General features: G+C 41.4%; 1 protein-coding gene and 1 long non-coding RNA gene across 2 annotated transcripts; one reads left to right on the forward strand and one right to left on the reverse strand.

Moving 5' to 3' along the window:
* Positions 1–2,098: 2,098 nt before the first annotated feature.
* On the reverse strand, positions 2,099–3,037 carry LOC311507304. The gene is made up of 3 exons (XR_014699722.1): positions 2,811–3,037; positions 2,472–2,567; positions 2,099–2,376 (listed from the first exon to the last, which is right to left on the reverse strand). It is a non-coding gene; the product is annotated as an uncharacterized lncRNA (long non-coding RNA).
* A 1,669-nt stretch (positions 3,038–4,706) lies between these two features.
* On the forward strand, positions 4,707–15,254 carry fbxw5 (F-box and WD repeat domain containing 5). The gene is made up of 10 exons (XM_084572039.1): positions 4,707–4,767; positions 6,616–6,811; positions 6,904–7,061; positions 8,780–8,963; positions 9,264–9,412; positions 9,536–9,874; positions 9,954–10,137; positions 10,251–10,398; positions 10,746–10,958; positions 12,645–15,254. Exons 2-10 carry the CDS (start codon positions 6,625–6,627, stop codon positions 12,928–12,930), a joined length of 1,848 nt encoding a protein of 615 aa, XP_084428165.1. The 5' UTR covers positions 4,707–4,767; positions 6,616–6,624; the 3' UTR covers positions 12,931–15,254.
* The last annotated feature ends 815 nt before the right edge of the window (positions 15,255–16,069 follow it).

Below are 16,069 nucleotides of genomic sequence, written 5' to 3' on the forward strand. Positions count from 1 at the left end.
TGGCAAAAAAAAAAAAACACTGAGGGACAGTCAGAACGACGTTGCACTTTAGATTAGAGCTGTAGTGGAGAAATAAAGGGAGCTCCCGATGAAACAAGGCCTCATTGAGGAAACAAATGACAGTGAAACATCTCACAAAGACATTTACATTTCTTCCCTTTGTTCTGTTGCTTGTCTCATGTGGTCAAAAATAGATGCATAAAGATGTTTTAATGTGTGTAAGCTGAAATCTACAGAAAAAACAACAACAACAACTCTATCCAGATCAGTTGTATCAGTGCTTCTCTGTGTAATTATAAGAGCTGAACTAGTGTCACGACAAATGTGAGGCCAGGCTGATGTCTTCTACACTCTTGAGTCCTGTCTGTTTTGCATCACATCCAGCTCAGGTGTGGCGTACCTTCAAACGGTCAGTAGAAACCGAGGGACCACATTGTTTTTGTCCGCTGCATCCGTCCACACTGTAAAACTGGAATCGTCACTTTAACCTTGTACAGACTGGGTGCTTTGGAGAACTGTGTAATTGTATAGTTGTATTGTATGCTCCTGTACATGTGAATGTAAATACATTTGTGCTTTCTTCTATTCTAAATAAATGATATCATATTACGTACGGTGTGATTTCAGTTGTCAGTTAATTACATATTTGGCATTTCCATATACAGTATGAGGGTCTCGCCTCTTGTCCAAAGCATGCATCTGCAGGAGGAGAGTGTACCTGGTGAATTTAATCTGAGGAGGTCTTCCTGTGACCCCCGGCTTAAGCGGGAAATCCTGACCAAACTTTTTTGCCTTTTTTACCACTTAAAAAGAACACATCTACCGTCTGTTTGAAAGTCTTCAGTCATGCAGGTCATGCTATAGCCAAAACAACAAGCTGAAACAAAGACAACTGGACTTTAAGGTTTCCTTGGACACGTTTCACTACTCATCCAAGTTGCTGCTTCTTTTGTCACAAATTGACAAATCCAGTTGTCCTTGTTTCAGCTTGTTTTTGAGCCAACCACGTCTAGAGACTGTACAAGCCATAACACTCATAAACACTACTTTGACTGAGAAAAACACAGATCAGGCATAATGTTATGACCACCTTCCTAATATTGTGTATGTCTCCCTTGTGCCTCCAAAACAGTTGTGACTCATCAGAGAATGGACATGGGCCTTCTGAGGGTGTCCTGTGGTGTCTGGCAACAGGATGTTGTTAGTGGGGGGCCTTTGAGGGGAGGGGCCTCTGTGGATCATCCCACAGATACTTGATCAGTTTGGGATATAGAGAATTTGGAGGCAAGGTCAACACCTTGTGTTCTTCATGTTTTTTTGAGTTGTTCCTAAACTGTTTGTGTGTGTGTGTGTCTGTGTCAGGCTGCATCCTACTGGGGATGGCTGCTGCCATCAAGGAGTGTCATTGCTATGTGGTGGGGGGTACATGTCTAAGTAACATCCCCATGAATGAATACCAGGTCCAAAGTTTTCCCAGCAGAACATTGTATTGTCACAAGATGTTATTTACTTCTCCTGAAAGTGGTTTTAATGTTGTGGCTGCCTTGTTGAAAGCCCGTTGGTTAAGTGGTCACAGCCTGGAGGTTTGAACCACCTGACTGGCCTGGGTGAAGTCTGAACAGCTGGTGTGCTCGTTCTCTTAGTGTCTGGTATGTAAGTCTTTCTAGTGGTAGTTACACATTATGACCTGGTTACACTGATTTTCTCTGGTTGCTTTTCAAGTTTCATGTTGTTGTTGTTTTAGTCTATATGTGGCTATAACTGGTTGACTATTTCTTCCCCAACGGTTGCTGTTTTTTCTTTATAAATTAAACTGCCTCAATTTAAACACACACACACATAAAACAATGAATCAGATGCCAACCAGCACTTTGAAAGTGTGGATCCTATGCGCATGCTGCAGGTGCTCTAGAATCTGTAATGTGTGTTTTCATTTGATTATTAAAAAGTTATCACAGTACAAAAAAACTAAACCTCTAATCTGATGTTTTAAGGCAATTATTTTCTGCAGTTGCATTTTTGTTCCACATGATGGCGCCAAGCACTAAAAAAAAAAAGAAACAAGAAGCACTCCCCAGAGACAGCCACACTTGTATGACACTCATTTAATGATTTTATTCAATTCAGTATGAAGTGCTGGACACTTTACATTTTTTTTTACCATATGAGTGAATGCAGTTGAGCCACTGCTATACTTGTCAGCTTGTCAGACATTGTCCAACTTCCCAGCGAGGAGTTTTCAGACAGGTCGTCATTAAAACAAGCACAGAGCAGCTCAGAGGCGAGGCGAAGGGTTGGGGTTTTCTACTGGGAGCAGTTATCAAGGATTCTTACTGGGTGCCGCTGCATCATTACAGACCGTCCACACAGGCACACCTGCACAATTAGAAAAACAAAACCAGTCATTCTTAAGAACTCTGAGAAAATTATCAAAAATTCAAAATGGTGTCATTTAACCCAACGAGAAGCACCTTTACACTTTGAAGCTCATGATGATGATGATGACTCCTTGGCCTTCCCCGAGGAGCAACAGCACGATGCTACCCAGTTGGCAAGGTTGCGCACTCCTAACAGAACACAGGGACATCTCTGTTATTTGTTTGTAGCATCAGCAACTCTGCTGCCAAACCTTTTCTGCTGAGACAATGTTGTTGTTGCGGGAAACCTGACTCCAAGTAAAAACAAAGCACTTTCATGTTTCACATCATAAAAATATCAACAGATGCTGCCTGCGAGGTAAACAAGTACAAAGTGTTCCCTTCAAAATGATCAGTTAGAAATGATTTGTCTCATAAATAGTTTAGGCTTACCAGAGATTAACAGTCACAGCATAGCTCCACTTTAACTTCTTCTGTGCCAGTGAGTCCTGACGTTCAGCTCTGTCGTACCTGGATAGTCTGTGTTATATGTGCACTGACACCACAAGGCAATGACACAGCAGTTTCCCACCCGCAGAGGCTCCAGTTATCAAATGACAGATGCTCATTGGGGCATCAGGGAAATGAAAGCCAACGCACACCTATATGGGGAGTGTACTATAACCAATGTCATGTGTTTTTCCATCTATTAAGTGCTCACTTTACAGGTGTTAAAACAGAATGACATTAATGACCACTTAGACAATTTAAGGTCAGCGCAGTCTATGAATTAAGGTAATAACAAACAAAAAAAATGATGGTAAAGATATTTTCATAAGATGTACATAGATAAAAAAAAAAAGCTGCGTGCATACGATTTTGAGAAGAAATGCTTATTTAGAGAAAGAGATATTTTCAAAAATTATTGTGTTTTTTTATGTACACTTTAAGCTGAGAAATGAGGTTGTAACACATGAAGGGAACAATAATGTTATGAATATCATTTAATAAATGAGTATAAGCTATGCTGTTTTTATTTGTTTGTTTTTGTATGTTTGTTTCGACATTACTTTTGCAGTCGTCATTGTTATGTTGTGTGTGTGCTGTTATGTCCACATTTAAACATTACATTGATTTAGAGGTTTAAACTAACCCAAACTACCCGTCGTTCTTAAGTTACCTAACTTGTACCCTAACATTAAACTAAGCTTTACTTTAAACCTAATCTATTTTCTACAATTTATCATTTACACTGTGAAGACTTACTTTTTGTCGCCCAAACAGAATGTGGCTGAACACATTTGGGCTCTCACCTCATGAGCAATACAAATAAATGACTGTGTGTGTTTTCATTAACCAGTAAACGTACTTCTCTTCAGGTCATATAGTGCAGCTTAAACGTTTTTGCAAACTTCCAACCCAACAAATGAAAGAGATATATTATGCTTTGGTATTTGATTATTCAGGAAAATGAGCCAATATTACATATCTGTCAGCTGCAAAAGTAAATAAACCTCTATGATTACAAATTAATGTCAACTCAGAGTCCATCTGTTCAGAAGTGCTTTCAGTCAGCGTAATGAGACACAGGCGTCCTTCTGTGGGAAAATTTTATGTAGGCGGATGAGTGAGTTTGAGTGAGAGGCTCGTGTCTGAAGACAAAAGGACATTGTATTCCTGCATCATGAGTTTCTGATGCTGCGACACATGGGCCAGGACGGTTTGTCACCACTGGAGCACGGATTCTAAAAGAAAATCCTCACCTCTCTGTGAGCTGGATCTTAAGAGAAACTGGGCCATGCAGCAAGACGACTCCAAGTCATTCTACAAAAGAGCGGTTAAAGAAGAACAAAATTAATGTTTTTGGATGGCTTAGTCATAGTCCTGACCTTAATCCTTAAAGAAAACAGTCCATGTGAGGAAACCAACCACCATCTCAGAAATTTCGTGCTTCTGTACAGAGGAATGGACTAAAATTTCTCCAAGCTGCTGTTGACGACTGGCCAGAAGATAGATTCTGTAATTGTTGCACACCAGCTCACCAGAAAACAAGGGTTCACATAATTTTGCAACTCAGATATGTACTAAGCATACGTTTTCTTCAATGAATAAATGCACTAGTATTCCATGTTCCACTTTTGTTCCATGTGTATGCATGTATGCATGTATAAAAATACCTACTAACCTTGCTATTATGTGCATGAATAATAAATAGCCCGAAATATATCCTGAATAGATTAGTTTGGGCTTGATGCGGCTTGCATAGGCTCTGTCATCTGTTGGTTGAGTCTTGCCGTCACCGCTGTTGGAGGATTGTTGTCCTTTTTTTTTTTTTTTCTGCAGTTAGCCTTTAGCGCTGGCTAGCCGCTTGGTGTTTTTTTTTTCTCTCCCACATACTGTGACAAAGCAGGTAAGCCACAGTTTGAGTCAGCGACTTTGTTAGGAAGCCCTGGTGATTAACTCCTGACACGAAAGCAGTGATTCATAAAAGTGTCGGCAAGCTGTCAAAACTTAAATCTCGCCAGACGCGTCTGAAAGTTGAAAACAAACACCAGCTAGCTGCTAGCTGTTTTTAACTAGTTAGCTAGCTTAACGCTAGCTTGATAGACAGTTTAGCATAGCGATGAGCTCGTCATTGATTTTTATTAATAAAAACATACAGACGTGTCATTATTATTACATATTTAGCTAGTTAATAGCTTGTATGCCTTTAGCTACGAGGTTATAGTGTATTGCTTTCAGTGTAAACACAGTAAGTTGTTATGATTTACACGGACACAGACAAAACCGTCCATGTTAGGTCATCTTCAGACGACGACATGCTTCATGAAATAAGAGTAAATGTATTCATGAATTAGATAAAATAAAAGGTGATTGTTTTAAAATAAAATTTCAGTTCATAACAACTCGTACACCCTTTTAGCTGCATAGTAAACACCACGCTAGCATGGCTCTGCCCTGGCAGCACTGCGGCTATTATTCATTCCTCTTTCACATTTTCTTTCACACCTCCACAAGTAATGCAGGTTTTTTTTTTTTATGTCGAGGATTAGTGGAGGATTCACCGACATGCCTGACAAAATGATGATGTATTTAAAGTGCTGCACCGTGCTGTCTGTGCATTTAACAGCTGTCAGGCTCAAGTTAGTGCCAGGAGAGGAAGAGGAGGAGGAGGAGGAGGAGGAGCCTCGAGTTATTTAGGGGCTCACAGGGTGAAGGAAATATTACACACAGGACAGGTTTCAGGAGCTTTAACTTTGAATATGTACACTCGTGTATTAGTGAAAACGATTACACTATAATAAAACATTTGTGCACAAAAATAAACAGTTTAAGAAAGGTGGTAATTCAATTGTGTGAATTAAACAGAAAAGTGTTATTTAGCCTAGAAAACTGACTGTGTCTGTACAACACAACGTGATCCAACCCTTCAAAATGAAAACACACTTGAATCAAGAGCTTTCTTAGTCATTTTGCAGAAATGCTTAAACCGTAACCTTCATGAAGCTAAGATTTAGTGCAGCACTGTTATATTATTATTATATTGTTGGGGATTTTTATTTTTCAGAATTAGTAAACCCTTAGTTAATAGTGAAATGTGAGGATTTGTGTTCTTTGCCATCTACTGTATGATCTGTCGTTGGACAAAACAGAAAATTTAAAGACGTAATGTCGGACTTTAGTTGAAGCCTGTGTGACTGAAACCGTTTCTCGTGTGATCAAAGTCAGATTAGGAAGTAAGGGCACGCAGCAAACAACTTCCACGTTTAACATGTTTTCTCTTTGCCTCAATGAACCCTGAAGTTTGAACCCAAAAACCTAAAGCTTTCCAAGATACAAAATATTTAAGACAGAATTTTGTGGAAGTGTGTTTTAAACGACGCACAAGATTTTCTGGACATTTTACTTTAAAGGAACCATATAAACATGAAGTGTTGGGTTGAAACGTTATTGTTTAAATTAAGTATTTAGCTTATTTATTTAGTTTTTTAGTTTTGTTTTGACAGTTTGTGCTTTTATTAGATAGTTATTGGGCAGGAAGTAATGGGGTGAGAGAGGGAGAGGTGCCACAAAGGGTAGAGGGTTAGATAAGGGTTAGGGCTGGTATCTAACTTACTTCACCACAGTGATATTGATTGTTGTTTAGTTTTAGCGCTGTACCATGAGTGAAGCGTCTGTTTGGATCCTCTTTTGTTCAGTATTATGAGGCAATAACCCCAAACATTTACTTAAATTATGGTCTGTATGTGTTGCTCAGGATGTTAGGATGACGTATGGTCTAGATCTGCCGGACAGCCTGGTGTTGGAGATCTTCCTGCACCTGCCCCATGATGCCGTGCTGAGAGCCGGTCTGACCTGCAGACAGTGGCTGGCTGTGTCCAGAGATGAGTTCCTGTGGAGGGAGCTGTTCTACAGCTACTACCGCATACCACGCTCCGTACCCCGACACCCTGGTAATAATTTCCAGTCATTTCATAGGTCGATTCAGAGTTTGCGTCAGTGAGCTGCTTACAGAAACACTCTTTGTCGGTTTTCTCGTGTGCAGCGGCGGTGTCGTGGTACAGGGAGTTCAAGCGTCTCTTTGACTGTATCCCCTGTGTGGAGGTTCAGACGCTGAGAGAACACAGTGACCAAGTCCTGCACTTGGCTTTCTCCCACAGAGGTCACCGTTTCTCCTCCTGCTCCAAGGACTGCACTGTTAAGGTGAGGATTAAGAGATTATAGAGGTTACTGTCATCCCGTGTCTTATTTTCTTATATTCTGCCGGCGTGGCAAGTGACGGTGTTCGCTATTTAACTACTCACATGATACTAGAGCTGTTATTTTCTCTGCTTTACTCATAAACCCACTTTAAACCACGTATTTCAGGACTAAACCATTAAATGTCCTTTTTACAATTTTTTGTAAATTTTATTTGTAAGAATGGGAGATGTATTTTCGTCTCTCGATTTGGCAGGAACATTTAACCAGTGTTGGGCACGTTACTTTTAAAAAGTAATTAATTATAGTTATTAGTTACTTCTCCCAAAAAGTAACTGAGTTAGTAACTGAATTACTACACTATAAAAGTAACTAGTTACCTGGGAAAGTAATTATTGCGTTAGTAGTTTAAATATGTCTAAGAATTAGATTTCTGAGCGTAATGTACACTTCACGTGTACGTTCTTGCCTTCTACCTCGGCTACCCCCCCGCACACCCCCCAGCCCACTCAGAGGGGAAAAAAAACACCTTCGCAGGTCTTGTGGCTGGCTGACAGCGCAAGTAACGCACCACACTTCAGTGTCGGGAACGGCGTTGTAACAGAGAAAATTGTAATTAATTAGATTACTCATTACTGGAAAAAACAACACCGTCAGTAACGCCGTTTATTTTAACGCCGTTATTCCCATCACTGCATTTAACTGACCTCAAGATTGAGGTGTTGATGATCACATGTGAACATGATCTCACAAAATATTGTTTTTGGCCATTACTCATGAACTCATCCGCTACCAACAACAAACTTTCACACAAATGTCCCATAGGACTCCACCTACCTCACTTCCTGTCCGTGGTTGACAACCAGGACCACAAGGTTATTGTTTTGCTCGCACTGAGCTTCAGATAACTATCGTTTTATCTTGTGACAAAGTCATCTATACTCTTCTGTAAAAAAAAAAATTAAAATATGTCAATAAAGTACACATGCTTTGTGACAGTCTTTGCCAGCAAATGACAATATATTACAACCCTTATTAGTTCAAATAGGGGACTGTGTATAAAATGGTTGTTGTTACTAAGCCATTCCTAAAATCTGAGTGGGCATATCTTCAAATTAAAACTGCATATCAGACTCAGATTCAGGTTTATTTTTCATGTCCAGGATTATCGCAGGTTTATATTATTTTATAGGCGTTAACATGTAACAAGACAAGATAAGATAATCCTTTGTTCATCCCACAATGTAAAAAAACATGTGACCAAACGTTCCCTGTGAGGAATTCCCCCTCCTGTGTAGCTCAACAGGAATAGTCCGCTATATATGCTCCATGGAAAAGTTGACGTACGAAAGGGGAAAAATACAGGAGGAAGTAGAAAATGGACACTGATTGATCGAAGTTTTCCTCTTTCACTCTTTCCCCCTCTCTCTCATGCTTCAGTCGAAGGTGTGAAATCCCTGTGTAATGAACTGTATTCTTTATTTGTCACTGATGTTTTTCTGATACCGGCAAGACCTCATCTTCTCAGCTCCATACGTTTAGATTTTAATATAATAAATAAATCCTGGAGAGTTTTTACCTCCTTTATACAGTTTATATATTATATTTTTCTTTGCTTTTACTGCCACTGATAGTTAACCATTTGGTCATGATCCTGTCTGCCGATGTCATCCTCCTTATCGTTATTTTCCAACTTGTTTTCTCGCTCCTCATGTCGTCAGCTGTGGGACACGGAGCGGCCAGATGGGAATATCTCGTTGGTACACAGCTCCAGCATGCGGGAGCTTAAGTGGGGCTACACCCAGTTCTCCCAGTTCAACGCCGACGACAGCCTGCTGCTCGTGTCTGGCGTCTACCTGGGCCCGCACCACTCGTCGTCTGGGGAAATTGTAGTCATCAGTATGGGTAGGAACTACAATAATGTGTCATTTCCTGTTGATGTCCTTTTAAGTTGAGTTATTTTTAGGCTTCACATTAAGTCTTTTTTCCCCCGATGGAGTCTCTTTACGGTTGATGATACAGATGATGAATAAACTGATGTATGGATTATTTTCTAGAATAATCACCTGCGCTAAATGACTATTTTTGTCTCTTTTAATGAGGAAAGTTTTATGGATTATGCTGTATTTATTCACTGCAAACACAACTGACACGTCAAAGTCTTTTTATTACTCTTTATTGACCCCATTTGATGCATCCCTGCAGAAAATTACACGTTGCTGTCGCGGGTTAGGAATAAGCCGTATGATGTGTTTGGCTGCTGGCTGAACGAGACCCACCTGATCTCTGGGAACCTACACTGGATTGGCAACATGACGTCCTGCTCTGTGCTTTGGCTCAATAAAGCCTTCCAGGTGGGACATCGCTGCAGCTACACATATTGTTATTATTATTAGTAGTAGTATTATTATTGAGTCTTTGTATTTCTCTGGTTTTCTCTCGTCTGCATCTTTTTTTTTTTCCTTTTCCTGCAACAGGACATTGAGTCGGAGAACGTCAATGTGGTCAAGCGCCTTTTCAAGATCCAGAACATCAACGCCAGCACCATTCGCACAGTGATGGTGGCCCACTGCCGCCGCCACGACAACCCGGACCTGCTGCTGGACTACGAGGCTCAGTCTCAGGCCCAAAGGCTGAAAGGGCAGCAGCAGCAGTACCAGCCTTTCCTCTTTGACCTGGGAACTTCCAGCAGTGAGGAAGAAGACGAGGAAGGGGAGGATGAGGAGGAGGAGAGTCAGAGGGAAGCAAGAGGTTGTGGCCTCCCCACTCACCGCATCCCTCAACCCACCATTTCAGGCCTGGACCATGTTAAACATGTACGCTAGATGGCATTTATGATTCATTTTTAAAGCACTCCTATTCTTCACTTAACCATTTTTTTTTCTTTTCTCTTAGAGTCGTAAAAATGTGGGGCCAAGGGAGCGAGCGATTGAGACCCATGTGGCTCAGGTGATGGGCAGAGCCCACACGAAAGCCCCTGACTCCAGCCTCATCGAGAACTCTGAGTCCGGAGAGGGAGAGGATAAAACGTATTTACTCTTTACTACTGGCAGCCTTACATACTCTCCTCATCAGATCGGTAAGGCTGTTTCCAAACTGCTGCAAGAAAAGAAAAAGCTTGAAACAGCGATTCAGATACACTAAAAATTGTTTCTAGACTTCTCTCATGCGGCGGCTGCTCTTCTTTTCTAGGCATTAAGCTAATCAAGCCCGATCAGATGACCACTTTAGGACCTGTGCTTGGGAAAGAGCGGAGCTCGGAGGAATTTTTTGACTCTCTGGACCATGTTATTGATATCCATGGCCACATCATTGGTATGGGCCTGTCTCCCGACCACAGGTAGACAATGTTTTTTTTGATTACGTTTGATACAGCATAAACCACAGATTTTTAGACAGAATGTTTAGTATTTCCAGGTATGTGGTTGAACTTTTTTGGGAGGTCACCTGCCTGTCTACAGTTTCTTAATGAGAGCAAATTGTTTCAGACTGGCTGCAAAGTCATGTCCGATACACTTCCTTGAAACTTTTATCTTTACATAAACCTTTGGCAGTGTAGTATTGCATCAGACCATGACACTGCTAAATAAAAAAAACATTTCTGTGCCTTTGTGCCTCTGCAGGGTCATGTATTTGCATGCTATTTCTGTTTCGTAGTTGAAATCTTCCTCTGTTGCCACCGTTCAGATACCTGTACGTAAACAGCCGGGCTTGGCCGGCCGGCTGCGTGATCTCTGACCCCACGTCTCCGCCTCCCATCGCCGAGGAGATAGACCTGCACGTCATCGACTTGAAGAGTTTGAGGGAGGAGAGGAGAAGTCTGCGCGCCCATCGAGCCTTCACGCCCAACGACGAGTGCTTCTTCATCTTCCTCGACGTCAGCAGAGACTTTGTCGCCAGGTTTGTGGAAAACTTTTTCTGAAATATTCCATCTCTCACATGCGGCCTTCATCTGTAATTTTCCTGCTTTTATTTATAGACGCGTGGTACTTTTCATGTTGTAATAACATGTCTGCTTCCATACTAGCACATATCACATTAAAATCGAGCTTGAAGTTTAATTTAGAGATTGTGAGTGTTTACTTTGTCAGTCATCAGTGGGAGCAAAACAAACAAATAGAAGTGAGGACTGATTAGTACGTTAAGAATAGCAGACATCATCATGAAGCGTCACAGGATACATTCCAGACGTTTTCCCACCACAATCGGTTTCAGTTTAAAATAGATGATGACGTTTATTTATTTATTTACTGAGGTTTGAATCTTAAGGGACTTTCTGCTGCACAAGTAAAGAGATCAAAATGTCCAAATGACTGAAAACAGGCGAGAGATAAGACATGTTTATTAACGTATGGGAAACTACCTTGTCACAGTAGCACGGAACTTGGCAAAAAAGAAATACAAAAACAAAAACGACTTCGACAGGGGAATTTAGCAAAAAACACAATAAAAATTTGAAAAATATGTACAAAAAAATAACAACACTCTGAAAAACATCGAGAGAAGAATAGAAATATAAAGACATTCTGTGTATACAGCATGGCGGTGGAAAAAACTTTGCTTAAACTTTAAAAACTATAAGATGGTGATAGTAGTGGTTCGTGCAAAATAAGGCAGTGCAAAAAAAGCAGGTTTATTCGTGCAAAATGACAGTTATTGTTGACTCGGGCTGGTGTTGTACAGCCTGATGGCAGCTGGAATGAAGGACCTGCGGTAGCGTTTCTTTCTTGCGGCGTGGGTGCAGCAGTCTGCTGCTGAAGGAGCTGCTCAGGTCCCCTACAGTCTGATGCAGTGGGTAAGAGGGGTTGTCCATGATTGATGTCAGCTTGGCTAACATCCTCCTTGCTGGAGTCCAGAGAGCAGTCCAGGACAGAGCCAGCTTGTTGAGTCTCTTCCTGTCCCTCTCTGAGCTCCCACTGCTCCAGCAGACCACTGCATACAAGACGGCGGAAGCCACCACAGAGACATAGAAAGGTCCTGAGCAGTGTCCTGCACACCCCAAAGGACCTCAGTCGTCTCAGCGGGTGGAGACGACTTTGGCCCTTCTTGTACAGGGCGTTTGTGTTGTGTGTCCAGTCCAGTTTATTGTTGAGGTGATCTAACTGATCTTGTTTGTGGGCGTATACTTAATAAACACTGCTTCTTGGGACGGTTTACATGTTTAAGTTTTACACAAGGCGTTTGTTCTCACTGTCAACATGTTGGACGTTGATAAAAATGGATGTAAGTGTAAAGATCTGAGTGACATTTATTATGGCCAGATATCCAGATAGCATTATTATTTTGCTATCATTCATGTGCTAATTTAGAACATTACGCACTCGTGGAGTTAATAAAATATAGTTAATTCTACATTTTCTAGAGATTTTCTTGCGCCGTCTTTAGAAATGTTTACTGCCTATTTAATAGCAAAGGAAATATGTTGAGATTTGGGACTGTCAATCGCAAACTAGCGATTTTAAGACATCAGTTTAAGCTCTGGGAACCTCAACAAACAAACCACGGTCAAACAGGTATTCGTTCATGTAAAAATAATTTTCTTGTGATGACTTCACTAACCTATGTCACCAAATCTCCAACCTCTAGTGGGGCAGAGGACAAGCATGGCTACATCTGGGACCGCCACTACAACATCTGCCTGGCGCGCCTGGCGCACGACGACGTGGTGAACTCTGTGGCGTTCAGCACCGCCGACCAGGAGCTGCTGCTGTCCGCCAGCGACGACTCCACCATTAAGGTGTGGCGCTCGCCGCGCATGGTCCGCCTTGCGCAAACGCCCCCCCGTCCCCCGAAGCCCCGCAGCCTCCTTCCGTCCTGGCTGAGCCGCAACAGGAACTCCACGTCCGCCGGCACCGTCAATGGAAAACCGTGAGTCAGGTTGGACAGCACTACAAATGGGAGGGCAACGGTGTGAGAAGAGTTTGACCTTTCACTAATGGTGTGAATATATATACACTCCGTGTGTATGTAGTGTGGTTACAGTCACTGGTTTTGCCTGACTCTCGTTGTTGTGACCTGAAACATTCGCTAGGAGGTGTCATCAGCTGGCAGGAGGGGGGTCACAAGGGGGCGCTGTTGCTCCAACCTAAGGACGGAAATCACTGTGTTGCTGTTGGCTGGAATGATATGCAATGTTATCACAGATATAGTGTTTAGCTGTCACCTAAATGCACAAGACAGATGTCCAAAACTGATCCCCAAGAGAGGCTCGTTGTGGTTTTTTTTTTTTATCTGTAAACGTTGCGTCCGAACAGGTCCGAGCCAGGGCCTGCACCTGAGATGTAAATGTATGTAAATGTGCTGCAGAGATGGCACCTTGTGATCGCCGCCGTCATGTCCTCCTCATCGGAGCGAACCTGAAGTGCAAGTTTATTATTTCAAACCTATTTGTTTGTTTTTTTTGTTTATTTCTATACTTGTTAATGGATACGTCCAGTTGATGTCTTGACACTGTTTCCTGAGAGTAATTGTAAAGCGGTTTAAAAACCAAAAGGGAAAAAAAAAAAATAGAAAACGACTGAGCTGCGTTTGTCATCCCAGTGTTTTTCTGCCCCAGAACCGATCAATCACTATGACGTGTAGAGTTATTGAGCCATTTATGATAGAAGATTTGTGGAGAAACAGTTGGCGTGAAGCATGACTGTGAACATAAGAAAAAAGAAAAAAAAAGTTGTCTGTGTAGCTAATTGTTATTGGACCTTTATAATGTAGAAATGTATTTAAACCCTGTTTGTTGATTAGGAGCATATGGTTTTATTTCATCAACTCATTCTCTCTTTTCTCATTAAACACATTAGTTGAAGAACGTAACTTCCCCAATTAAAATATATAATTCAGAATTCACCCAATCACCAACCTGCCATCGCCATATAATATTTGTTATAATGTGCATATTGAACACGTCGCATTACTGATTGTTAAACTTTATAATCCGTAATCATTATTGTAACGCGGCACAAACGCAGGGCTCAGACTAGAGGAGTTTTGAGCTGATGTGTCCTCAAACTGATCCCACGTGACAATCGGAAGACAACTCTAGTCCAGACCTCGGCTCGATACTGAGGTTCTTCCCAGATCCTACAAAGACGTCCAGATTAACATCACAAGAAACATTTCCACCCACACTCGTTTGGCCTTTTTGATTTTCTCACTGCAGTACAAAGTTTGATTGAAGTTTGATTGGTGGTTGACAAAATCAGATCACCGCCACCCAGTGGACCGGAGTGTAGATCGCTAGACGTACGCCACAGACTGTATGAATACACCAAATTGATGCACCACTGTTTAGTTTACGTCCGCTTTTCCCCATCAGACCACATGAGGTGACGTATTCAGTGCTTGCTGCTCCGGCACAGTAATCTAAAATCCTGCTACAGATCTTGTAGTGTGTGCACACTTGAGACTAGAGGGGAGAATATCTGTGAAGTGTCTGATGTTTAAAACTCCTGTAGTCTGAGCTCATACTGGTGACTCATTTAAAAGAATATATTAAAACGTTCTTGTTGACCTTTATAGGACGTCCTCTAAAGCTCCTGTGACCTCTATTTACCTTGAAATCCGAGCCGACTTATCTGCGTTGTAATGTGCGCGTACATTTACATCATACTTGTAGTTCCACTCAAGGTTGTCATACTAATAACGTTCAAAGGTCTCTAAGAAAAAAACCAAAACAAAAAGTAACGCATAACAAGTGAACCATGACTTTGTTTCTGTTTTCATGCACAAGGTCCAGGTACTTTTCTAACATTTACATACAGACAGTACCGTACAGTTTCCCTTCTGCAGGGGGGAAGGTGGTGACTGATCATAAAACCCATTAATTATTATTGTGTGATGTTCAGTTTTCAGGTTTTAAGACAAACTTGCATCAGCAGACCTTTCACCAGCTGAACAGTATTTTCCACGTTTTGCAGTGTGTGTAGTAATAAGTCATTTGTCCGTGGCACCCTTTGACATCTTTCACAATGGTACTTCATCCTCTAAGCTCCATCGCTATGATCATGTTTTCCCTGTTCTCTGCTGTTTTCATTTTCATACTCCCTTTGAATAAAAAGCATGCCCGTCAAGGCCCAGAAGTCTGAAAGAGTGTCCGATTGGTGTCCTTTTCTACTAATTTTTTTTAATACACAGTGCTGCTGTTTCAATTCAAAATTTCAGCTGTCCTGACAGTAGATAAAGATAACTCAATTAAACAAATGAAACAGAAATATTATGATTTTGCGTTTGTTTTCTTCCAGAAAATGAATCATTTGTACAGCTCTGTGAGATGTAAGTGAAAGTTTGTTTTCAGTATCTGGGGGGGAGGGGGGGTGACCCTTGTGTGCGACAAGTAACTTGTCACTTACTCATCTAGAGCGTCATCTTAGCTTAATCCTTAATTACAGAATTGACTCAGTTCTTGAGATGTTGGTGGTTTTCTTCATGTGAACTGACGGACTTTGACTTGTCCGTTCCAAAACATTAATTTTGTCCTTCTCTAATCATTCTTTCGCGGGAATGACCATGTGTCCTTGTAGTCGTCGTCTTCCCGCACGTCCCGTTTTCCTCTTAAATTCTTTCTCTAAAATTTTATTTCTGGCATGAAATACGATCGTTTACTCACCCATATAACTTTTGTGTAATTTGTAGTCTTTCGGGAGATAATTAGATCTGTGTATACCCGTATAGTGGGAGTGACTGGGGCACCGACACGTAGCCTCTAAATAATGCATTATCTGCCACGAAACTCGTTCATTTCACCAATATTTCGTTATTGTACGCTAGTGCTATTCCCTGTTGAGTCCGGAGTTACCTGTTATCATCATCCGGGGTCTGAATGAGTTTCGCGGCAGATAATGCGTTATTTAGAGGCTGCGTTTCGGTGCCCCAGTCACTCCCACTATATGGATATACGCTGGTCTAATTATCTCCCGAATGACTACAAATTACACAAAAGTTATATGGGTGAGTAAACGATCGTATTTTATGCCAGAAATAGGGTCCAGGTTGTAATAAAACAGTAGTTCCGCTTC

The sequence above is a fragment of the Chelon labrosus genome (genome assembly GCF_963514085.1).
Source record: "Chelon labrosus genome assembly, chromosome: 22".
Taxonomy (NCBI): Eukaryota; Metazoa; Chordata; class Actinopteri; order Mugiliformes; family Mugilidae; genus Chelon; species Chelon labrosus.

What these genes read in the sequence shown, in the direction of transcription:
- fbxw5 (XM_084572039.1), top strand. Translation starts at nt 6,625, where the DNA reads ATGACGTATGGTCTAGATCTGCCGGACAGCCTGGTGTTGGAGATCTTC. An exon ending in AATTGTAGTCATCAGTATGG is followed by an intron (nt 8,964 to 9,263) that starts GTAGGAACTACA and finishes GCATCCCTGCAG; the next exon opens with AAAATTACACGTTGCTGTCG. An exon ending in GGCCTGTCTCCCGACCACAG is followed by an intron (nt 10,399 to 10,745) that starts GTAGACAATGTT and finishes GCCACCGTTCAG; the next exon opens with ATACCTGTACGTAAACAGCC.